We start from the raw sequence: 26,951 nt of genomic DNA on the forward strand, positions 1-26,951 counted from the left end.
TTGTGTGAACGTGGCAGCAACCACCACCCAGTGACACCACCTCCACTACTACATCTGCCAGAAGAACTGAGAAAAAGATTGGGTAGATTTAGAGATAGTCCTTCACCCTAACATAGAACACATATATAAATAATAACATAGTAACACTGGTAACTCGTCAGCTGGACACCATAACAGACCCAGCTCCAAGCAGTACCAGCCTCGATCCTGGCCAGCAGCACACTGAGCAAACTGCTTCGCCCACCACACAACCAGAGCACAGCCACGTCTCGAAGCCTGTTCCGGCACAGAGTCGAACCAACGAACCATCTTTTTTATCTTGATTATTTCCTGTTCTTTGAGAGATAAACAATTGGTTAATTTGTGTTCTTATCGTCACAGTTCATATAGTGTTGTAGGTGGGTGCTGTAAGGTTGTAGGTGGGTACTGTAAGTGCTGTAAGGTTGTAGGTGGGTGCTTAAAGGTGATGTAAGATTGTAGGTGGGTGCTGTAAGGTTGTAGGTGGGTGCTGTAGGTGCTGTAAGGTTGTAGGTGGGTGCTTAAAGGTGATGTAAGATTGTAGGTGGGTGCTGTAAGGTTGTAGGTGGGTGCTGTAAGTGATGTAAGGTTGTAGGTGGGTGCTGTAGGTGACGTAAGGTTGTAGGTGGGTGCTGTAGGTAACGTAAGGTTGTAGGTGGGAGCTGTAGATGTAAGGTTGTAGGTGGGTGCTGTAAGGTTGTAGGTGGGTGCTGTAAGGTTGTAGGTGGGAGCTGTAGGTGAGGTAAGGCTGTAGGTGGGAGTTGTAGGTGACGTAAGGTTGTAGGTGGGAGCTGTAGGTGACGTAAGGTTGTAGGTGGGTGCTGTAGGTGACGTAAGGTTGTAGGTGGAAGCTGTAGATGTAAGGTTGTAGGTGGGTGCTGTAGGTGACGTAAGGTTGTAGGTGGGTGCTGTAGGTAACGTAAGGTTGTAGGTGGGAGCTGTAGATGTAAGGTTGTAGGTGGGTGCTGTAAGGTTGTAGGTGGGAGCTGTAGGTGAGGTAAGGTTGTAGGTGGGAGTTGTAGGTGACGTAAGGTTGTAGGTGGGCGCTGTAGGTGACGTAAGGTTGTAGATGGGTGCTGTAGGTAACGTAAGGTTGTAGGTGGAAGCTGCAGATGTAAGGTTGTAGGTGGGTGCTGTAAGGTTGTAGATGGGAGCTGTAGGTGACGTAAGGTTGTAGGTGGGAGTTGTAGGTGACGTAAGGTTGTAGATGGGAGTTGTAGGTGACGTAAGGTTGTAGGTGGGTGCTGTAGGTGACGTAAGGTTGTAGGTGGGAGCTGTAGGTGACGTAAGGTTGTAGGTGGGAGCTGTAGGTGACGTAAGGTTGTAGGTGGGTGCTGTAGGTGACGTAAGGTTGTAGGTGGGAGTTGTAGGTGCCAATTAAGGCGTTAACAGGATAGGATAGCAAAGATTCCTTCCTTCCTATTCTTCCAGCATGAAGACGTCCACTCCACTACTTGTACCGTGTATTCTCCTATGTATAAAAAAGTAACACGTTAAGTATTCAGTATCAATGTATACTTGTATGTGTACAGCATTAGTATATACAAATATGCTTCTGGTATGAGTAGCAGAGTTTTATAGATGTGCAGTTAAAGCTTGGTCATGTAATTAGTTACTTTATATAATTACTTTATATAAATCTATAAACACAACAATTATGAGACGAAGATTAAGGTAAGTGTATGATAAACATTGATAAATAAGAGTTTAATCTAGCAGTCAGTGCTGGTGAAGTGACAGGTATTCATAAGGCATGATAACAACAAGTGTTTATGGTAATATAATTATATAAGATAAAAGTAACTAACCATACACAATTTGTGCTATACTCTAATCATGTCTCTATAATTGTGGCCAAGAATCGTGTGTGTGTGTGTGTGTGTGTGTATATATATATAATATATATATATATATATATATATATATATATATATATATATATATATATATATATATATATATATATATATACATTCGCCATTTCCCGCATTGGCGAGGTAGCGTTAAGAACAGAAGACTGGGCCTTTGAGGGAATATCCTCACCTGGCCTCCTTCTCTGTTCCTTCTTTGGGAAAAAAAAAAAAAAAAAAAAAAGAGGGAAGGATTTCCAGCCCCCCGCTCCCTTCCCTTTTAGTCGCCTTCTACGACACGCAGGGAATACGTGGGAAGTATTCTTTCTCCCCTATCCCCAGGGAAATATATATATATATATATATATATATATATATATATATATATATATATATATATATATATATATATATAATGGGAAACGGAGTATGTGAAACAGTTATATCAAAACTCACTGACGTTCGGTCACGACGTCATGCGCGGCCAGCCTGCGCACCAAACGACCGTGTCTCGTTTTCTTTGCTACGCCCACACCTATCTCATTCTTTCTAGTAACTCGATCTCATGACACAGTTGTGTCAGTGAAACCTGATGATGTCTCACCACCACACGCTGTTCCGGATAAAAACATTAACAGATGTTCTACACATGTTTACACACAAGATTCTTGTAGTTGAAGAAAACATTTTGATGGGACACTTTTGGGGATGCCCAGAGAAGACCCCAAGCTGGAAATGTGAATAAGATAATGTCAAAACCAAATATGCTAAAAGTCTTTTTGAAGATGTGATACACAAGACGTGTCACTTCTACGACAAAGCACATCTCAGATGTGTGTGTTTTCGACTACAACTGTCATGAGCCAAAAACCCCAACGTAAAAGAATACACAGACCACACAAAGTAAATTTATGTGGCCTCAAATCTATCCTGAACACATGAAGATGCTTGTTTAAAAGATGCCTCGGCTGGTGGATCTGCTTGACACTACATGTCTAACGAGCAAGGATAATTCACAAGTGTATGATGAGCAGACTACCTGGGTTATGTGTGTGTGTGTGTGTGTGTGTGTGTGTGTGTGGTCACTTAGATGTGACAGCGGAGCGAGATAGCAGCGAGGACAAGGACGAGATAATTGGTCATAGTAATGACGGGAGTGAAAACAAAACTGGAAAGAGAGAGAGAGAGAGAGAGAGAGAGAGAGAGAGAGAGAGAGAGAGAGAGAGAGCGAGGAATACGAGGGAAGGAGGGAGGACAGACGAGATTATAACAGGAGAGAGAGAGAGAGAGAGAGAGAGAGAGAGAGAGAGAGAGAGACTCGGGTGTGTGTGTGTGGAGTGCGTGCTTGGTGTGTACAAGGAAACACTTCAGTCTCCCAAGGAGGTAAGTGTACTTGAGTGTACTCAATACATCCTCCCTCCCAAATCCTGGAGGCGTGGCCCCGGCCAGACCAGCTCATGGTTGGAATATTACGTCAACATGTTACATTCAACCATACCAGAAGAACACCAGAAACCACACCATGAAAACTCGAAAAAAAACCACGACGACCCGATGCAAACATTAGAAACCAGTAGCCTTGCGAGAGAGAGGTATTAACCAGAATTTCATGTTAGAAACCAATGCCAGAAAACTACTGAAAAAAAACATGGTCATTGCGTAGAACATTACAACCACAACCACTTCACGAGAACGTGAGTAAACATACTTCACAACACCTCTACAACACACACAGCACCTGGATGTGGGGGTCGATGACAAGTTGTCAAAGTGATCATAATTTTCATTCTTGAATTCATACCATTAGCGTAGAATTCTTGTAATTAGTGTAACTTGTGGGCAAGTGGGTGTGTGTGTGTGTGTGTGTCACATCTTACCAATTCACAATTTCGTATCACCAAAGTACGCCATCTTTCCAATCCCTTCCCCTAACGAACTAGTCTCTTGAGCAAAGATTTCTAACCTATACTTGTAACTCGAGTTAACTTGGCTACTACATGAAATATTCTTTTTTTCCTACCGATCACCCTTGGGCCTTAAGCAAGAGAGAACAATGTTGCCCCTGGCTCGCACACCAAGGATTGAACCGGGTGCATCACCTCCAAATATTGATTTACGGTGTTGGCCAGAGATAAACAGATGGGAACTGGGGGGTTGGGTTCCCCTCACTCGCCTGCTGGCTCTGTGTCACTCCACTGCACGAGGTTGACTTGAAAAAAATTTACAAAAAGATAGATTTTCAATTTACAAATCGTTGCTTTATCATTCTAGAAAATCTAACTCTCCTTCCTATTTTCACATTGTTTTGTATAATACTTAATATATGCTTGTTATGGCGAATATTTAAGTACATAATAAGGTTCATTAATCTAACCAAAGCACAAGGCACACTTGTATAGGACGACTCTAGCCAAGACACAAGGCACACTTGTATGGGACGAATCTAACCAAGACACACTTGTATGGGACGAATCTAACCATGACACGCTTGTATGGGACGAATCTAACCAAGACACACTTGTATGGGACGAATCTAACCAAGACACACTTGTAATGGACGAACTTAAGTGTCAACAATGACAAACAAACAAACAACATCATGGCACACGGCCTGGATGCCTACATGATCGCATATAAAGTAAAACTTGGCGATATTTAAAACATCTTAACGCTGCCATTCCAGTGTGTCTGTGTACAGAGCAAACGAGGAGAGGTGATGGCATACCAAGGGGTGGGCGTTTTCAAGTGGCTGTTCAAGCACAGACGGATAGATGATTCATAAGTGAATAGAGGAGTGAAGAAGCAAGCAGGAGTCTGTGTTGACTCTCTCTTGTTTGTAACTTTTACCTGTGAAGAATCGTAAGTGGAATTCCATCCAACCTCCTCACCTACATTCTCTCTCTATCTATAGGTAATGAGGTGTATAACAATGACAACTTTCACTACGACTGATAAATGGATAGATAGTTGAAGATGTATACATATATTTCAACAAATTTGAGGATCGTGATGTACGGTCCCTAAGAGTTGAAATCTATACGCTGAAGAATGATGAGAAACACGTGATCAGGAAATCAGAAGGAAGAGTGCGACAGAAGGGAAAATGCATGGACGGCAGCAGAACAATTTAAGTAAATATTCTCGATAAAAAACTTGACAAACAAGAGGAAACATGAATCTTTACACTTGGAAGTACTCCTTGCAACATATCAAAAATATACCATACACTTACTTTCAAGATCCCGAACTAGAAACATAAATACAAGATGTAGCCACTGAAAACAAGACTTTAACATATGGTTAAGAGTAAGATTAGACAAACCCAGGGTAATCTAATCTTGCAAGGTGTGTGGCTACGGAAAATATAACCACTGTCAGGCTAGAAGGACAAGCGGTGAGCGATACGCGCCAGCTAGCCCTGCCTCAGGCAAAATCTGTCATATGTAGACACACACACACACACACACCACTTGTTTACATCAACTTCCAGCAGCTGTAAATTTTACGTTATTTACCTTGGAAACAGAAGCTCCTGGGATATGATCAATATATCTAAGTATATAAGATGTACATCAAAACAAACATACATACACATGGACGTGAGCAGCCATGTCCATAACAACGCCGCAAGCACACAGGAAAGAGACGAGGTGAAGAAGTGGCAGCGATCCTGATAGACTTCACGAAACATTACATCAACAAGGGTGATAGACGGTAGCAGGGGCTGGGCTGGCCTGGGCCTGGGCCGGGGGATAGCACACTCTGTGTAGCAGCAGAGGCAGGTCCTCTTAGTGCACTGCTGACAGTGGTGGAGAGAGGTAGTGTGTGTGGGCCCCGCTCTCACGGCCAGAACGCTCGCTTAACCAAACCCACGTCCAAGACGAATCATTTTATTACTTGTATCTATACATGTACTTTAAACTCAACATTAACGCTGAATTAAATGTCTTTAATTTTTTTTTCTCCCAATGACATGAACTGAAACAATGTGATAATCTTGAGAGAATTATGACGAAGAAAAAAATAATTGATTCTTTCAAGGAACTCGAATCCCGGCCGTGAGGGGTTGGTTATCTGTCCTTGATGGGGAAGTCCTTTTCAAACTTCACTTTGATGACGCTTTAGAAAAAAAGTCCTTCTAACTTCACAATGATGAAGCTTTAGTAAACAAGCCTTTAGAACATTCTTTATCAAACATTGACATAACTTATTTACCTCAGTGCCACCCACTTGGAAGCCTTACACTCAGGGAAAATGAAATATAAAGACTGATTCAACAAGGATACAGACAGGTGTCCTAAATCTTGAGGCGTCAGCGAACGTGGGTGTTGCTTGTTGTGTTGTGATAAGGTGTAAACAGACCTCTAAGTGTTGCCTGTGGTGGTGGTGGTGTACCAAGGCGTGGTACACGGACCTGCCTGGACATACTGCAGCCACGTGGAATAACAAAAGCAACTTGCGATATTAAGTAGCAAGATCGAGAAAACGCAAGGGACCAAAGGCAACGCCATGAAGGACCTCACCTTCCCCAAGCTCCTCCCCAGCACCGACCATCTCCAGGTAGGTACTAAGCACACCACAAGCACATGCATCCTCTTGCCTCTCTCCGGGGTATGGTGGAATTCCTCTACGAAATCTTTGGGGATGAAGTTTCCAGAGTTTTGATGACGTGTGTGGTGGACATCCATCATCACTAAGTCCCAAAGACGATTCTTCTCATATGGATCATGGGGTCGAGTCCCCTCAAGAAGGCCTTAGGGTTGACAGCCTTCTCCGGAGATCCCAAGAGTCCTGAAGTATATTTGCAGTGATGAAATATGTTTCATCACTTCTGAAGCTGTCTCAAGAGTCCTGAAGTATATTTGCAGTGATGAAATATGTTTCATCACTTCTGAAGCTGTCTCAAGAGTCCTGAAGTATATTTGCAGATGAAATATGTTTCATCACTTCTGAAGTTGTCTCAAGAGTCCTGAAGTATATTTGCAGTGATGAAATGTTTCATCATTTCTGAAGTTGTCTCAAGAGTCCTGAAGTATATTTGTAGTGATGAAATGTTTCATCATTTCTGAAGTTGTCTCAAGAGTCCTGAAGTATATTTGCAGTGATGAAATGTTTCATCATTTCTGAAGTTATCTCAAGAGTCCTGAAGTATATTTGTAGTAATGAAATATGTTTCATCACTTCTGAAGTTGTCCCAAGAGTCCTGAAGTATATTTGCAGTGATGAAATATGTTTCATCATTTCTGAAGTTGTCTCAAGAGTCCTGAAGTATATTTGTAGTGATGAAATATGTTTCATCTCTTCTGAAGTTGTCTCAAGAGTCCTGAAGTATATTTGCAGTGATGAAATATGTTTCATCACTTCTGAAGCTGTCTCAAGAGTCCTGAAGTATATTTGTAGTGATGAAATATGTTTCATCTCTTCTGAAGCTGTCTCAAGAGTCCTGAAGTATATTTGTAGTGATGAAATATGTTTCATCATTTCTGAAGTTGTCTGAAGAGTAGATTTGGTCGAGTTCAAACTTCCGTCTCAAGAGCCAGAGGCAAACTTCGTCATACATGTCCGGAAGCAGGTTCGACTCGGTGTTCCGGGACGGACTCATTCCAGGGTTCGAAGGGTCGTTCGTCTTGTCGAGTGCTCGGGTATATATACTCAGTCTTACAGTGCAGACATATAAACTCCTCTCAATGAATTCATTGTGGAGCTCGTATCTGCCCAACCCTGGCAGTCACATTCAGTGGAAATACTTAAGACTAACTTGTTCACGAGATCAACAATTAGTTTCAGTTGGAATGCTTTCAGATGCAATTTTACCGTAGTAATAACATTACCTTCCGTGCAACTCTGGTATAGTTTGGATTGATAATAGTGCTATAATGTGGAAGATATGTCCTTACAACGTCGACTATAAGGGTGTCATTGCATCATCATAGGTTTAACAGACATATTCCACTGTGTAAATAGTAGGGTGACCTAACCTCTATGCTAACCAGTCAGCTTCCCAAACAATCGTTACAATACTTAGCATCACAGACATTACAATGAGGTGTTAACTACAAGGTCATACAACCAAGTGTTCCATGACAACGAGACTACAATCAGGACAATTACAAGTGTTTTTTTTATGATTACTGGCATTCCAACAATGGCTTGGCTTACCAAAAGCCAATTACTGGCATTACAATGGCCTACCAAAGGGGAGAAAGTTGATTGTTACAGTCTCGCTAGAGCGTAACGGTGTGACAAGGGTATAACTATGTGAGGATGTTGTCCAGACCCTCTGGGTTCTGCAGTGGTTACAGCTGAAGTCAGACGTGCTGAGTTCAGATGAACTCTTGCATTATTAACATGACTGCCTTTTCGTAAGATACTATTAACATACGTATGGAAATTGGGAACACATTGAATACTGCGTACATGATGCAACAAACTTTTTGATAAAACTCCTGGAAACTATTAAGATCACTGGTTATAAAGGATTGTAGATGGGATGAGACATAGCATGAAGAAAAATAATAGAATATATGGTTCCCAAATCCTCATACATATACACACAAAATTCTCCAATGGATGGACATGCGTAAAAAACTTTCCAAATTAACAACATACGAAATTAACACCACATACGACATTAGAAAAAACATGTTAACTAATCGTAGTAACTTATTATTACCAATAAATATAAGAAACATCATGAGGCAACAGCAGTGTAGGGCAAGAATAATTTGATAAATATTTACGAATGTTTCATTTGGGTTTCGGAAGAGGTCTTGAGCTCATCTAACAAATGGAATACAATTGAAGTTAATCTTCATTTTGGATGGAAATGGCGACAATGATGGGTTGACACCAATTTCCTCCAACATCAAATGGTCACAACAACATACAACAGATGGAGAAATACACAACCACAAGTCCTGCTGTAGATCGGTGGATCATTAACTCCCTCCTAACAATGCTATCTCGAAACAGCTGGCCAGTTCTGACACAATCCAGCACCCTTACTGCGACAAGTGGTGGTGGTCCACGGGGGGAACCAAGCCATCTCCCCTGCTCTCTCTCTCTCTAGTTGGCTACGCCATATCCCTGCCATACACGTCGAAATATCTTCACAATACCTGTTTCAGTTTCATCACATATAACAGGGTGTGCTCAGGAAGCTAATGAGCGACGGTACGATACCTAAGGTACGATGACCTTAGTAGACCTTGGCTTGACCTTGAAGGGTTGGGTTAAAGGTTACATTCATCATAACCAAAGGTTACATCTTCGTGCTCAAGGGTTAAATAGTTCCCGAGTCTGTACAGAAAGTAGCTTTTACAACTACTTTCTGTACAAACCAATGAAGAGGTCAGTCTAATTACCCTGGTATGAAGAGGTTGGTTACAGGAATGTCCAAGATGACCTTGGTTACAAAGAGTCCAAGATGACCTTGGTTACAAGGAGTCCAAGATGACCTTGGTTACAAGGATTCCAAGATGACCTTGGTTACAAGGAGTCCAAGATGACCTTGGTTACAAGGAGTCCAAGATGACCTTGGTTACAATAGTGTCCAAGATGACCTTGGTTACAATAGTGTCCAAGATGACCTTGGTTACAATAGTGTCCAAGATGACCTTGGTTACAATAGTGTCCAAGATGACCTTGGTTACAAGGAGTCCAAGATGACCTTGGTTACAATAGTGTCCAAGATGACCTTGGTTACAATAGTGTCCAAGATGACCTTGGTTACAAGGAGTCCAAGATGACCTTGGTTACAATAGTGTCCAAGATGACCTTGGTTACAATAGTGTCCAAGATGACCTTGGTTACAATAGTGTCCAAGATGACCTTGGTTACAAGGAGTCCAAGATGACCTTGGTTACAATAGTGTCCAAGATGACCTTGGTTACAATAGTGTCCAAGATGACCTTGGTTACAATAGTGTCCAAGATGACCTTGGTTACAATAGTGTCCAAGATGACCTTGGTTACAATAGTGTCCAAGATGACCTTGGTTACAATAGTGTCCAAGATGACCTTGGTTACAATAGTGTCCAAGATGACCTTGGTTACAAGGAGTCCAAGATGACCTTGGTTACAATAGTGTCCTTGGTTACAATAGTGTCCAAGATTAACCTTGGTTACAGGAGTGTCCAAGATTAATCTTGGTTACAAGAGTGTCCAAGATGACCTTGGTTACAATAGTGTCCAAGATAACCTTGGTTACAAGAGTGTCCAAGATTAACCTTGGTTACAAGAGTGTCCAAGATGACCTTGGTTACAAGGAGTCCAAGATGACCTTGGTTACAGGAGTGTCCAAGATAACCTTGGTTACAAGTGTCCAAGATTACCTTGGTTACAATAGTGTCCAAGATTAACTTGGTTATATGAGTGTCCAAAATGATAAAAAGTATTAAAAATAGTCCGAGAAGTGGTGGAGTAAATTTATGATAAAAGGTTAATACATTTAGATTAAACAATGCTTGTAAAAGTTCCCTGGGAGAACATTCTTGGATTCATCAGCAGGTAAATATAGTCCACAACACAAAATATAATTGCTATAAAACAAAGGATTGTATGGATTAACTGCTAACGAAAATAAATAACCTTTTACAACCACCTCATAACAACCTTTTACAACCACCTCATAACAAATAACCTTTTACCACCACATAACAAATAACCTTTTACAACCACCTCATAACAAATAACCTTTTACAACCACCTCATAACACATAACCTTTTACAACCACCTTATAACAATGTATTTAGTAAAGGTACAGTGTCTGGAGGAGAGAGATGGGGTTGAATGCGACCACAGAAAGCACGAATATTAACAACAGAACTAAGAAACATGTCATACATGTACACTGTGATGAAAATGAAACTATTTTCTTTCCTACTGTAGAATAGATGGATCTATAGTGACTTTTAACCTCGGAGCACCAAGGTGTGAAGACTCCAGAGCTGAGTCTTTGACCATGCCTCAGATCTGATACTTATCTATTCTTACTTGAACCTGTAACTCATTGGACTTCCATGTAACTTATAACCTATAACTCATGGACTTACATTAACTTGAAACCTATAACTCATGGACTTACATTAACTTGCAACCTATAACTCATGGACTTCCATGTAACTTATAACCTATAACTCATGGACTTACATTAACTTGAAACCTATAACTCATGGACTTACATTAACTTGAAACCTATAACTCATGGACTTACATTAACTTGCAACCTATAACTCATGGACTTCCATGTAACTTATAACCTATAACTCATGGACTTACATTAACTTGAAACCTATAACTCATGGACTTACATTAACTTGAAACCTATAACTCATGAACTTCCATGTAACTTGAAACCTATCAGCTTACGTCAGACCAGACCACCACCTGATTTTCCCCATGAGACCAGACCAGACTTTTTCTGTCCGTCTCTATCACTGTACCCTTAATACCTAACCTAACCTCAATGTTTACAATAACCTTGAGGTGAGTGGTAAGTGCTACAGGACGTCATTGTTTCACAGGTGTGAGGTGCGTGCTGAAAAATAATGATACAATGAGAAGGAACCATCAAGAGATATGCTTCATCTTACCACCTCACCTTAATGTGTGTGTGTGTTGCCTATTTAGAGAGTGCGAGGGAGTTGTCCACACTTCAATGTCCATCTCTTGGGCGTGAGTTAGCTCGTAAACAGTAGTGTGGTGGGCGTAGGCGATGGTAATAAATGTGTATGATGGTTGGTGCGTGTGTTGCAGTGTGGGAATGATGGTGAGGGGCAAGGGAGTAGTGCAGCAACTGGACCAACACAACACAAATCATAATTGGTGTTGTCACAACCTGGAGTCTGGCAGACAGAAGTGAGGGTTATGTCACAACCTGGAGTCTGGCAGACAGAAGTGAGGGTTATGACGGCCTCTGCCACCAAATGTATCTGTCACACTCAACTTTTTTTTTTTTAACATCAATAAACTGTTAAAGTGTGGTCTACACTCCAACAGTTCAAGGTAATGTACTGATGTTTATGCGATGGTGTGTGTAATCATCACTTCAAGGACAGCATAATATTATATATATATATATATATATATATATATATATATATATATATATATATATATATATATATTCTTTCTTTCTTCTTTCAAACTATTCGCCATTTCCCGCATTAGCAAGGTAGCGTTAAGGACATATGCCATCAGGTTTCCTGCTACCTGACTTTCCCACGTATTAGAACCAAGGTTAGTGCACTAACCCAACCATGACCACACATTAGAACCAAGGTTAGTGCACTAACCAAACCATGACGACGTATTAGAACCAAGGTTAGTGCACTAACCAAACCATGACCACACATTAGAACCAAGGTTAGTGCACTAACCAAACCATGACCACACATTAGAACCAAGGTTAGTGCACTAACCAAACCATGACCACACATTAGAACCAAGGTTAGTGCACTAACCAAACCATGACGACGTATTAGAACCAAGGTTAGTGCACTAACCAAACCATGACGACGTATTAGAACCAAGGTTGGTGCACTAACCAAACCATGACCACACATTAGAACCAAGGTTAGTGCACTAACCAAACCATGACGACGTATTAGAACCAAGGTTAGTGCACTAACCCAACCACGACCTCTGATCACATGGATCAATGTGGGTGAAGGTCGGGTCAGGTGCTATTGGAGGTCAATATAAACCCAAATTCTGGTTGAATGAAAGGGCAGAGCACACACCAGGACACGTAGGCAAGTTCTTAAAAAGAAAACGGCTTACAAAACATGAGAAAACATGTCATAAACATGTCACTATTTTGGAGATGGACAAATGTTTCGACCTGGGTTCGACGTCTGCTGTGCTGGGCCCAGTGGCAAGGGTTGGCTTGCTATTACCCGTGTGTGGTGCTGGCAGACGATATGTAACACAACCATCGTCACACTTGCTGGATGACTGTATGTAACACCTGCCAGCGTCACATCTGCTGGATGACGGTATATAACACCTGGTAACACTTGTTTCTTTGATGCGACATCTGCCCAGACGTGGGGCCTAAAACCATGGACGCCTGAGCTGCCTTTCCGGAAGGTTCTGTCCTCAGTTCCTTGACGAAGGAGCCAAGTGCCTGCCAAGTGGGAAGGTTTCGCCCTTGAGGACGCCCTTCCATCCTAACAAGTGGAGGCTCGGATGACAGAGGAATATTGAAGGTTCTTCATTCACTCCCTCTCATGTAAACAATCCATCTATATATTTTCTTTTTAGTTCTGCGACGTACCACATTATATATATGAACAAAGTGCATATGAACGCGAACCTTCATGGAACATACAAACCTCCAACAGCCAGGATCGAACCCGGGACCCCTGTGCACATGGGTCCCGGGTTCGATCCTGGCTGTTGGAGGTTTGTATTATATATACATACATATATTTTTTTTTTTTTCATACTATTCGCCATTTCCCGCGATAGCGAGGTAGCGTTAAGAACAAAGGAATGGGCCTTTGAGGGAGTATCCTCACCTGACCCCCTTCTCTGTTCCTTCTTTTGGAAAAAAAAAAAAAACGAGAGGGGAGGATTTCCAGCCCCCCGCTCCCTTCCCTTTTAGTCGCCTTCTACGACACGCAGGGAATACGTGGGAAGTATTCTTTCTCCCCTATCCCCAGGGATAACATACATTATATATATATATATATATATATATATATATATATATATATATATATATATATATATATATATACACACACACACTTGTAAAGCATCTTATAGACTACTTCGAATATCAGTGTAAGATTACGATTCGTCTATTTACCAAGCTTGAAGCTTGGCTCTGAGGACAAGGGTTAGTGAAGCTTGTAAGGTCGGTTATGGTCCTGAGGCCCGGGGTGGCTCACACATTCACTACCAACCTGGGGTGTCACGTCTGTAAAAGCCAAATGGGTTCCTCACACCAACTCTGGACCCACACGACGAACACCATGGTCTCCTCCCTCCCTCACACCCCCACCAATCTGGTTCTCCACAACACCAACAGTTCCTCACACCAACACCAGAGGTCTCTCACACCAACTTGAACTGGGGACCCGAAATACTGCAGGATAAAACGAGGAAATACATCATGTCTCTCGAAGGTTCTCCTGACTGTTGCGCCCCACTTCACCAAGTACAACAATGGTTGACGAACCACATACCAATGTTCACATTTTAAACTTCCGGTAAACCATCAGAGGAAATCACGTCCCAGATGCTAATCATGATAACTCAAAATAATGTTCCTAACTTACGACCTAATATTCACGTGAGCTATGTACACTACGACCTGAATGATAAAACATTACAATTCATCCTAATTAAGGCAGCCACAACCCACTGCTCGCTTTTCCTCCAGCATCTGACCTCGGCAACCAGAGAAACATGGGAAATTACTGGTGGTATATGGCAAGTGGAATGACACATGGCAATGGGGGTCGAGTACAGAATGGGTCCGTTCCATTGAATTTACTCTGACTTCTTTCTGGTCTACCCCAAGACACACGAAGTTATTTACACAACACTTTAGAACGATCCACACACCAACTACGTATGAAGCACTATCTACACTTTCATCATAAAGCAGGAATAGCAACAACAAGGTACAACAGAGAGCCACAACACCAAAAAAAGAACTGATAACAAGGAGCCAGCAACACAGCCCCCGGCAACACAACATGAACAAGGCGCTGAAAACATAACCCCGAAACCAACATGGCAATATAACACTAAGAAGGCACAAACATCCGACTCAACACTAACTCAACACATATGCAACACAGGCAACGCAAAACACACATCCCCCAGCAGCAACATGGCGACCCGAACCCCAGCATTTAGCATCAACAGCATGAAAGCAATACATCCCAACCCAGCACCAGTACTTAACACCATCTCACTCAAGGCAAAACCTAAAACAACAGCATAAACAAAAACACAAGAGTGGCACAACAGCAGCAGCCAAACAACTCAGCAGGAGGTAAACTGCCCTAAACATGAGCAAGGAGGGGAAGACCCAACACGGGGGACGACCACTGGACACAAGGTAGATAACAAGTGAGGCTCACACCATCACTCCATGTGGCGCCTCCTACCCCCAACACCACACACTAGTCCCTACATGTCTCCTAGTCCTTACATGTCTCCTAGTCCCTGGCTTCTCCTCCCCGTTTGGGAGGGAGGGGAAGGAGGAAGTTTTGAGCCGGCTAGCGACAGAAGACCTAGATGGTTCATTCGAATCACTCCGGTCATTTATTTGTAAATAAAATGTTTATTCTTACGTTTATGGTTGACGGACATAAGGAGAGAGATCTATATCCTTGATGATGGCCAGCCTGCTGGGTGAAGCTGTGGAGAGAGAGTGAGGGATATAAAAAAAACGTTTAAGCTGTGGCTTACATTGTGAAATAAGGTGGTGATGTGGGGTCAGACTGCTGACATACCATAGATTTACACCAATACTTTTTTTTTTTTTTTTTTCCCACTACAAGTTTCCTTGTGCATACTTCCAATGCTACTGGGTTAGGTTAGGAGGTAACATTAGAGCTATAGTCTACGTTATGGGACTAAGGTTAGGTTAGGAGGTAACATTAGAGCTATAGTCTACGTTATGGGACTAAGGTTAGGTTAGGAGGTAACATTAGAGCTATAGTCTACGTTATGGGACTAAGGTTAGGTTAGGTTACATGGTAGACCAAGACAGCAAAGCCGTGGTCTAAAAAAAAAAAAAAAAAAAAAAAAAAAAAAAAAAAAAAAAAAATCCTGGTCAGTGCACCAGAGATAAGCCAGGGATCCCACTAACAGCCGGAAGTGACGTCACAGCTCCAATTAACCATTTGCCGTATTGGTCACTACCCCCAACTTCCGCTATACAGACCCCCCCCCCCCCCACACCAACTCACTCTTCGGCCTAAGAGACAACTGGATATAAAGTGGCTACATTATTTTCGATATATATATATATATATATATATATATATATATATATATATATATATATATATATATATATATGTATAGTATCTCTCTTAACGCCCTGTAGTTGTGCTGGTTAAAAAATAGTAATAATAATAATAAGAAACCGGGGATGTGGTCGGTCAGCAGTTATACAAGTCAGTTGATATACATCGAAGAGAGGAAGCTAGGACGTCCTAGCTTCCTCTCTTCGATGTATATCAACTGACTGTTATATTTCTCTCCTGTGTCTCCCCTGATGATGTGATTATTACACGAAAAAGCACTTGGGAACTTACCGTGTTTCATATTCCCTGTGGACTCATAGGAATATCTTGATCACGCGCAAATTGTGATCCTTTCCAATATATATATATATAATATTTGGAAGACCAAATTAGAGGTGGAAAGATGGAGTGAAAAAGATTTTGAGTGATTGGGGCCTGAACATGCAGGAGGGTGAAAGGCGTGCAAGGAATAAGAGTGAAATGGAACGATGTGGTATACCGGGGTCGACGCGCTATCAATGGAATCAACCAGGGCATGTGAAGCGTCTGGGGTAAACCATGGAAAGTTCTGTGGGGCCTGGATGTGGAAAGGGAGCTGTGGGTTTGGTGCATTATTACATAACAGCTAGAGACTCAATGTGAACGAATGGGGCCTTTGTTGTCTTTTCCTAGCTCTACCTTGCACACATTTGGGGGGGAGGGGGTTGTTATTTCGTGTGGTGAGGTTGCGATGGGAATGAATAAAGGCAGACAGTACGAATCATGTACATGTGTATATATGTATATGTCTGTGTGTGTATATATATGTATACCTTGAGATGTAAAGTTTAGTATATCTTGCGTGTGGGGACGTGTATGTATATACATGTGTATGTGGGTGGGTTGGGCCATTCTTTTGTCTGTTTCCTAACGCTACCTCGCTAACGCGGGAGACAGCGACAAAGCAAAATAAATAAAATAAAATATATATATATATATATATATATATATATATATATATATATATATATATATCTTTCTTTCTTTCTTTCATACTATTCGCCATTTCCCGCATTAGCGAGGTAGCGTTGAGAACAGAGGACTGGGCCCTTGAGGGAATATCCTCACCTGGGCCCCTTCTCTGTTCCCTCTTTTGGAAAATTAAAAAAAAAAGTGAGAGGGGAGGATTTCCAGCCCCCCGCTCCCTCCCCTTTTAGTCGCCTTCTACGACACGCAGGGAATACGTGGGAAGTTTTCTTTCTCCCCTATCCCCAGGGATATATATATATATATATATATATATATATATATATATATATATATATATATATATATATATATATATACACACACACACACAGACATATACATATATACACATGTACATAATTCATAATCTGCCCTTATTCATTCCCGTCGTCATCCTGCCACAAATGTGGTAGGTGCACTCAGGGTATTAAACTTCTTGCAGAAATCATCTTTCTGAAGTCGTAGTGGTGCAAAGCTGTTTGACTCTGAAAATGAATATATAAATATACAATATATAATGTTTTACTGGCATTATAAAAATGCAAGAAAAGACGATCCTTATAAATGAGGGTAAATTCATGTGTAGAATATATGTCTTCTTGAAGGGCATAATACTATCCATGAAAAGGAAGATATTATCCATGATCTAGATGAATTTGTGAAGACTATCACTATCGGTTATAGCAATAATATCTTGAAAAGACAGTGCTATAATAGCCTTGAAGAAAAAATAAAGAACTTAACTGTTGAAGATATTCATTAACTAGTGTTGATCTCATAATGCTTCAACAGAAATGTGGCAGGTACACTTGGGGTATTTAACTTCTTGCACTGGTAGTGTTTCTGTAGAAGTGGTGTAAAAAGCTGTCTGACACTGAAAATGATTACATAATTATAGGATTAGGATATAAAAAGTTTTGCTGATATAAAAACGCAGGAAAAGAAGACCCTTATAAATGAGGGTAAATTCACATGTAGAATATGTTTTCTTGAAGGGCATAATACTGTCCATGAAAAGGACCATATGATCCTTGATCTTAAAAAGAAGAATTTGAGAGGATTATTGGTTAAAGCAACTGCATCTCAAAAAGACAGTGCTATAATATCCTAGGGGAGAAAAAATAAGCTTAACAGTTGAAGATGTTCATTAAGTAGTGGATCTTGTAGGGCTTCAACCACAGATGTGGGAGGTACACTCAGGGTATTAAACTTCTTGCACTGGGGGCCTTTCTGGAGTAGTGGTGTTTGACTCTGAAAATGAACATTATAGGATACATAACATTTTACTGATATTAAAAAAAATGAAAATGAACATTATTTATAGGATATATAACATTTTGCTGACATAATTAAAAAAAATGAAAAGAACATTAATTATAGAATATATAACATTTTGCTATAAAAAAATGAAAATGAACTTTATAAAATATATAACATTTTGCTATTAAGAAAAAAATGAAAATGAACATTAATTACAGAATATATAACATTTTACCGATATTAAAAAAAAAAAAAAATGAAAACGAACATTAATTACAGACTATATTACATTTTGCTGATATTGAAAAAAATGGGAAATGAACATTAATTAAGAATATATAACATTTTGCTAATAAAAAAAAGGGAAATGAACATTAATTAAAGAATATATAACTTTCCTGATATAAAAAAAAAAAGAAAATGAACATTATAGGATATATAACATTTTACTGGTATTAAAAAATAAGAAAATGAACATTAATTATAGGATATATAAAATGAACATTAATTATAGGATATATAAAATGAACATTAATCATAGGATATATAACATTTTGCTATTAAAAAAAATGAAAATGAACATTAATTATAGGATATATAACATTTTGCCAATATTAAAAAAAAAAAATGAAAATGAACATCAATTAAAGGATACATAACATTTTGCTGGTATAATCAAAACGCAGGAAAAGACGACCCTTACAAATGAAGGTAAATTCATGTGTAGAATATGTCTTCTTAAAGGGCACAATACTATCCATGAAAAGGATGATACGATCCATAATCTGGAAGAATTTGTGAAGATTATCGATTATTGCACTAGCATCTTGAAAAGGAAACTGCTATAATATCCTTGGGGAAAAAAAAACCTTAAAAGTTCAACATATCCATTAACTAGAGTTGATCTCGTAGGGCTTCACCAGAGATGTGGCAGGTGCACTCAGGGTATTTCTGGCAGTTGTGGTCTTCCTATAGTAGTGGTATGAAACTGTTTTGACTGAAAATAAAATATACTAGGTTTCACTGATTGTCACAACTATACTTGGTCCGACATGGGACTCTCTTCTTTTTTTGTTTGAAACTGGCGAACCTCTACTGGTCTAAAAAGGGCCTATAGCTTTTTTTTGGGGGGGGTGGGGTTCTTTATTTTCAGAGCAAAGCTTTATTTTATTCGGCCTTTAGCTTTTTTTTAATCTATCGTTGGACCTCTGCTTGGTTCAACATTGGTCTTTACCTGTTGGAGAGCCCATTCATGGGCTTCACCAGAGATGTGGCAGATGCACTAAAGCTATTAAATTTCTTGCAGTAAAGGTCGATCTCAAGTAGTAGTGCTGCAAAGCTGTTTCACTCTGAAAATGAATTATCATAGGATATAAAATATTTTACTGGTATTATAAAAATGCATTAACAAGACGACCCTTATAAATGAAGGTAAATTCATGTGTAGAATATGTCTTCTTGAAGGGCACAATACTATCCATGAAAAGGAAGATATGATCCATGATCCTGAACTCGTAAAGCTCATCAGATATAGCACTAACATCTTCAAAAGACAATACTATAATGTATACTTGGCGAAAAAATACAAGCTTAACCGTTGAAGATATTCATTAATTAGTGTTGATCTCGTAGGGCTTCAACAGAGATGTGGCAGGTGCACTTATGGTATTAAACTTCTTGTACTGGTGGTCTTTCTCTAGTAGTGGTGTAAAGCTGTTTGACTCTGAAAAGGAATAGATAAATATAGAATATACTAAGTTTCCTTGATTGTCGGACCTCTACTTGGTCCAACAGGATTTTTTTTTTCTTTTTTTTTCTAACATTGTCAGGCCTCTGCTGGTCCAAAAGCCACTATGATTTTTTTTTTCTTTCAGGCTTTGCTTTTTTAGTCAGGTTTAGTTTTCTATTTGGGCCTTTAGGTTTATTTTTCTTTTTTTGCTAGGTTTTTTTTTTTTTTTTTTTTACAGATTATTGTTGGACCTGTGCTATTTTTTTTTTTTTTTTTTTTTAATTGTTGAACCTCGGATGATCCAACAATGCCCTGTAGATTTTATTTTTCTTGTTGCCTTAAGCTTTTTACTTTTCTTTCTCAGCCTCTTACCATTTTTTTTTTTTTTTTTTAAACATCTTCAGACCTGTGTTTCTTCCGAGTAGGGACTTTTTTGGGAAGGGCTTTGCTTTTTTTGTCTGGCTTAGCTTCTTTTCTTATGCCCTTAGCTTTTTTTGTCAAGCCTTTACCTTTTTTATCTTTTTTTTATGATCGTCGGACCTATGCTTGGTCCAACATGGAATGTTACCTGTTAACAAATCCATTCCTGGGCTTCACCAGAGATGTGGCAGGTGCACTCAGGCTATCAAACTCCTTGCAGTAGTGGTCCTTCAGGAATAGTGTTATCTGAAAACGAATATACAAGTACATTATAAAATAAAAGTTTTGATATAAAAATGCAGGAAACAATGACCCTTATAAATGAGGGTCTATTCTATTGCAGAATATATGTCTTCTTGAAGAGCACAATACTATCATGAAACGGACAATATCATCCATGATCTTGATGAATTCGTGAAGATTATCGATTACAGCATCTTGAAAAGGAAAGTGCTATAATATCCTTAGGCAAAAAGAAATCCTTAACAGGAGAAAATATCAATTAATTAGTGTTGATCTCGTAGGGCTTTCATCAGAAATGTGGTAAGGTACATTCGGGGTATCAAACTTCTTGTACTGGTGGTCTTTCTGTAGTAGTGGTGTAAAGCTGATTGACTCTGAAAAGGAATAGATAAATATAGAATATACTAAATATACTAAGTTTCCTTGATAATCGGACCTCTACTTGGTCCAACATAGGATTTTTTTTCCTAACATTGTTGGACCTCTGCTGGTCCAACAAGCCACTATATAATTTTTTTTCCTTTTTCAGGCTTTCTTTTTTCGTCAGTTTAGTTTTTTAGTTGGGCCTTTGGGTTTATTTCTTCCTTTTTTTTTCGGCTAGGCTATTTTTTTTTTTTTTTTTTTACAGCTTTATTGTTGGACCTGAGCTCGTTTTTTTTTTCTTTTTTTGAACCTAAGCTGGTACAACAATTGCCTGTAGATTTTTTTTCTTTGCTGCCTTTAGCTTTCTTCTTTTCTTTCTCAGCCTCTTACCATTTTTTTTATTAACATCTTCGGACCTGTGTTTGATCCTAGGGACTTTTTTGGGGGAAGGGCTTTGCTTTTTTTTTGTTTGGTTTAGCTTCTTTTCTTATGCCCTTAGCTTTTTTTTGTCAGCCTTTACTTTTTTTTTTTTTTTTTTTTAAAGATCGTCGGACCTATGCTTGGTCCAACATGAGACGTTACCTGTTGGCAAGCCCGTTCCTGGGCTTCACCAGTGATGTGGCAGATGCACTCGGGCTATCAAACTCCTTGCAGTGGTGGTCCTTCAGGAATAGTGGTGTAAAGCTGTTTAACTCTGAAAATAAAAATACAAGTACATTATAAATGTTTTGATAAAAAAATGCAGGAAAAGATGACCCTTATAAATGAGGGTAAATTCTATTGTAGAATATATGTCTTCTTTAAGGGCACAATACTATCCATGAAAAGGACAATATCATCCATGATCTTGAAGAATTCGTGAAGATTATCAGTTATAGCACTAGCATCTTGAAAAGGAAAGTGCTATAATATCCTTGGGGAAAAAAGAAAACCTTAACAGGAGAAAATATCCATTGATTAGTCTTGATCTTGTTGGGATTCACCATAGATATGGCAGGTATACTTGGTATTTCTTGGAGTTGTGGTCTTCCTGTTGTAGTGGTGTAAAGCTGTTTGACTTGCAAAATCAATATATAATTATAGAATATATTAAGTTTCGCTGATTGTAGGACATCTGCTTGGTCCAACGTGGGTCATTACCTCTTGGACAGCCCATTCAAGGGCTTCACCAGAGATGTGGCAGATGCACTTAAGGTATTAAATTTCTTGAAGTAATGGTCTTTCTCAAGTAGTCGTGCTAAAAAGCTGTTTCACTCTGAAAAAGAATAATTATAGTTTATAAAATGTTTTACCGATAGTATAAAAACGCATTTAGAGGACGACCCTTGTAAATAAGGGTAAATTCATGCGTAGAATAAGTCTTCTTGAAGGCCACAATACTATCTATGAAAAGGAGGATATGATCCATCATCTTGAATTCGTGAAGCTCATCAGATATAGCACAAACATCTTCTAAAGACAATGCTAAAAAATCCTTGGCAAAAAGAAGAGCTTAACTGTTGAAGATATTCATTGACTAATATTGACTCTCGGGGTATTAAACTTCTTGTACTCGTGGTGTAAAGCTGTTTGACTCTGAAAAGGAATAAACATTTTTTTTTTTTTTCAGGCTTTGCTTTTCTCGTCAGTTTCGTTTTTTAGTTGGGCATTTAGGTTTATTTCTTTTCTTTTTTTGCTAGGCTATTTCTTTTTTTTTTTTTACAGGTTTATTGTTGGACCTGAGCTCGATTCTTTTTTTCTTTTTTTTGAACCAAAGCTGGTGCAACAATTGCCTGTAGATCTTTTTTTGCTGCCTTTTTTTTACAGGTTTATTGTTGGACCTGAGCTCGGTTTTTTTTTTTTTTTTTTTTTGAACCTAAGCTGGTACAACAATTGCCTGTAGATTTTTTTTTTTGTTGCCTTTAGCTATATGCCCTTAGCTTTTTTTTGTCAAGCCTTTACTTTTTTTATACTTTTTTTTTTATAAAGATCGTCGGACCTATGCTTGGTCCAACATGGGACGTTACCTGTTGGCAAGCCCGTTCCTGGGCTTCACCAGAGATGTGGCAGGTGCACTCAGGCTATCAAACTCTTTGCAGTAGTGGTCCTTCAGGAATAGTGGTGTAAAGCTGTTTAACTCTGAAAATTAATTTACAAGTACATTATAAATAACGTTTTGATATAAAGATGCAGGAAAAGATGACCCTTATAAATGAGGGTAAATTCTATTGTAGAATATATGTCTTCTTGAAGGGCACAATACTATCCGTGAAAAGGACAATATCATCCATGATCTTGAAGAATTCGTGAAGATTATCGGTTATAGCACTAGCATCTTGAAAAGGAAAGTGCTATAATATCCTTGGGGAAAAAAGAAAACCTTAACAGGAGAAAATATCCATTGATTAGTCTTGATCTTGTTGGGATTCACCATAGATATGGCAGGTATACTCGGTATTTCTTGGAGTTGTGGTCTTCCTGTTGTAGTGGTGTAAAGCTGTTTGACTTGCAAAATCAATATATAATTATAGAATATATTAACTTTCGCTGATTGTAGGACATCTGCTTGGTCCAACGTGGGTCATTACCTCTTGGACAGCCCATTCAAGGGCTTCACCAGAGATGTGGCAGATGCACTTAAGGTATTAAATTTCTTGAAGTAATGGTCTTTCTCAAGTAGTCGTGCTAAAAAGCTGTTTCACTCTGAAAAAGAATAATTATAGTTTATAAAATGTTTTACCGATACTATAAAAACGCATTTAGAGGACGACCCTTGTAAATAAGGGTAAATTCATGTGTAGAATATGTCTTCTTGAAGGCCACAATACTATCTATGAAAAGGAGGATATGATCCATCATCTTGAATTCGTGAAGCTCATCAGATATAGCACAAACATCTTCTAAAGACAATGCTAAAAAATCCTTGGCAAAAAGAAGAGCTTAACTGTTGAAGATATTCATTAACTAATATTGACTCTCGGGATATTAAACTTCTTGTACTGGTGGTGTAAAGCTGTTTGCCTCTGAAAAGGAATAGATAAACATGTTTTTTTTTTTTTTTTAGGCTTTGCTTTTCTCGTCAGTTTAGTTTTTTAGTTGGGCATTTAAGGTTTATTTCTTTTCTTCTTTTGCTAGGCTATTTCTTTTTTTTTTTTTTACAGGTTTATTGTTGGACCTGAGCTCGATTCTTTTTTTCTTTTTTTTGAACCTAAGCTGGTGCAACAATTGCCTGTAGATTTTTTTTTGCTGCCTTTTTTTTTACAGGTTTATTGTTGGACCTGAGCTCGGTTTTTTTTTTTTTTTTTTTTGAACCTAAGCTGGTAAAACAATTGCCTGTAGATTTTTTTTGTTGCCTTTAGCTTTATGCCCTTAGCTTTTTTTTGTGAAGCCTTTACTTTTTTATATTTTTTTTTATATAAAGATCGTCGGACCTATGCTTGGTCCAACATGGGACGTTACCTGTTGGCAAGCCCGTTCCTGGGCTTCACCAGAGATGTGGCAGGTGCACTCAGGCTATCAAACTCTTTGCAGTAGTGGTCCTTCAGGAATAGTGGTGTAAAGCTGTTTAACTCTGAAAATTAATTTACAAGTACAATATAAATAACGTTTTGATATAAAGATGCAGGAAAAGATGACCCTTATAAATGAGGGTAAATTCTATTGTAGAATATATGTCTTCTTGAAGGGCACAATACTATCCATGAAAAGTACAATATCATAAATGATCTTGAAGAATTCGTGAAGATTATCGGTTATAGCACTAGCATCTTGAAAAGGAAAGTGCTATAATATCCTTGGGGAAAAAAGAAAACCTTAACAGGAGAAAATATCCATTGATTAGTCTTGATCTTGTTGGGATTCACCATAGATATGGAAGGTATACTCGGTATTTCTTGGAGTTGTGGTCTTCCTGTTGTAGTGGTGTAAAGCTGTTTGACTTGCAAAATCAATATATAAATATAGAATATATTAAGTTTCGCTGATTGTAGGACATCTGCTTGGTCCAACGTGGGTCATTACCTCTTGGACAGCCCATTCAAGGGCTTCACCAGAGATGTGGCAGATGCACTTAAGGTATTAAATTTCTCTAAGTAATGGTCTTACTCAAGTAGTAGTGCTAAAAAGCTGTTTCACTCTGAAAAAGAATAATTATAGTTTATAAAATGTTTTACCGAATACTATAAAAACGAATTTAGGACGACCCTTGTAAATAAGGGTAAATTCAGGTGTAGAATACGTCTTCTTGAAGGCCACAATACTATCTATGAAAAGGAGGATATGATCCATCATCTTGAATTCGTGAAGCTCATCAAATATAGCACAAACATCTTCTAAAGACAATGCTAAAAAATCCTTGGCAAAAAGAAGAGCTTAACTGTTGAAGATATTCATTAACTAATATTGACTCTCGGGGTATTAAACTTCTTGTACTGGTGGTGTAAAGCTGTTTGACTCTGAAAAGGAATAGATAAACATCTAAGTTTTTTTTTTTTCAGGCTTTGCTTTTCTCGTCAGTTTAGTTTTTTAGTTGGGCATTTAGGTTTATTTCTTTTCTTTTTTTGCTAGGCTATCATTTTTTTTTTTTTTTACAGGTTTATTGTTGGACCTGAGCTCGATTCTTTTTTTCCTTTTTTTTTTGAACCTAAGCTGGTACAACAATTGCCTGTAGATTTTTTTGTTGCCTTTTTTTTTTACAGGTCTATTGTTGGACCTGAGCTCGGTTCTTTTTTCTTTTTTTGAACCTAAGCTGGTACAACAATTGCCTGTAGTTTTTTTTTTGTTGTTGCCTTTAGCTTTATGCCCTTAGCTTTTTTTTGTCAAGCCTTTAATTTTTTTTATACTTTTTTTTTTTTGTCTTTTTTTAAAGATCGTCGGACCTATGCTTGGTCCAACATGGGACGTTACCTGTTGGCAAGCCCGTTCCTGGGCTTCACCAGAGATTTGGCAGGTGCACCAAGGCTATCAAACTCTTTGCAGTGGTGGTCCTTCAGGAATAGTGGTGTAAAGCTGTTTAACTCTGAAAATTAATATACAAGTACATTATAAATAACGTTTTGATATAAAGATGGAGGAAAAGATGACCCTTATAAATGAGGGTAAATTCTATTGTAGAATATATGTCTTCTTGAAGGGCACAATACTATCCATGAGAAGGGCAATATCATCCATGACCTTGAAGAATTCGTGAAGATTATCGGTTATAGCACTAGCATCTTGAAAAGGAAAGTGCTATAATATCCTTGGGGAAAAAAGGAAACCTTAACAGGAGAAAACATCCATTAATTAGTGTTGATCTCATAGGGCTTCAATAGAGATGTGGCAGGTACATTCGGGGTATTAAACTTCTTGTACTGGAGGTCTTTCTGTAGTAGTGGTGTAAAGCTGATTGACTCTGAAAAGGAATAGATAATTATAGAATATACTAAGTTTCCTTGATTGTTGGACCAATACTTGGTCCGATATGATTTATTTTTCCTAACATTGTCAGACCTCTGCTGCTCCAAAAAGCCCCTATAAATTTTTTCTTTTTTTTCAGGCTTTGCTTTTTTTTGTCAGGTTTAGTTTTTCAGTTAGGCCTTTAGGTTTCTTTATCTTTTTTTTTTTCCTCTAGGCTATCATTTTTTTTTTTTACCGGTTTATTGATGGACCTGTGCTTGGTTCTTTTTTTTTTTTTTTCTGAACCAAAGCTGGTACAACAATGCCCTGTAGATTTTTTTTTTTTGTTGTTGCCTTAAGCTTCTTTTGTCTTTTCTTTCTCAGCCTCTTACCGTTTTTTTTTTTTTTTTTCTAACATCTTCAGACCTGTGTTTGTTCCGACTAGAGACTTTTTTTTGGGAAGGGCTTTGCTTTTTTTGTCTGGTTTAGCTTCTTTTCTTATGCCCTTAGCTTTTTTTTTTTTGTCAAGCCTTTACCTTTTTTTTTTTTTTGTTAAAGATCATCGGACCTATGCTTTGTCCAACATGGGATGTTACCTGTTGACAAGCCCATTCCTGGGCTTCACCAGAGATGTGGCACGTGCACTGTTCCTGGGCTTCACCAGAGATGTGGCAGGTGCACTTAGGCTATCAAACTCCTTCCAGTAGTGGT

General features: G+C 38.8%; 1 protein-coding gene across 1 annotated transcript in view; it reads left to right on the forward strand.

The window, feature by feature from the left end:
• The first annotated feature begins 5,658 nt into the window (after window positions 1-5,658).
• Window positions 5,659-26,951, forward strand: part of Septin4 (septin 4) — a 96,992-nt gene continuing 75,699 nt past the window's right edge. The window contains exon 1 of the mRNA XM_071660782.1: window positions 5,659-6,428. Within this exon, the coding sequence (XP_071516883.1) occupies window positions 6,378-6,428 (51 nt within the window). The 5' untranslated portion in view covers window positions 5,659-6,377. The remainder of the gene's footprint in view (window positions 6,429-26,951) is intronic.

The sequence above is a fragment of the Panulirus ornatus genome, chromosome 72 (assembly GCF_036320965.1).
Source record: "Panulirus ornatus isolate Po-2019 chromosome 72, ASM3632096v1, whole genome shotgun sequence".
In the NCBI taxonomy this organism is placed as follows: domain Eukaryota; kingdom Metazoa; phylum Arthropoda; class Malacostraca; order Decapoda; family Palinuridae; genus Panulirus; species Panulirus ornatus.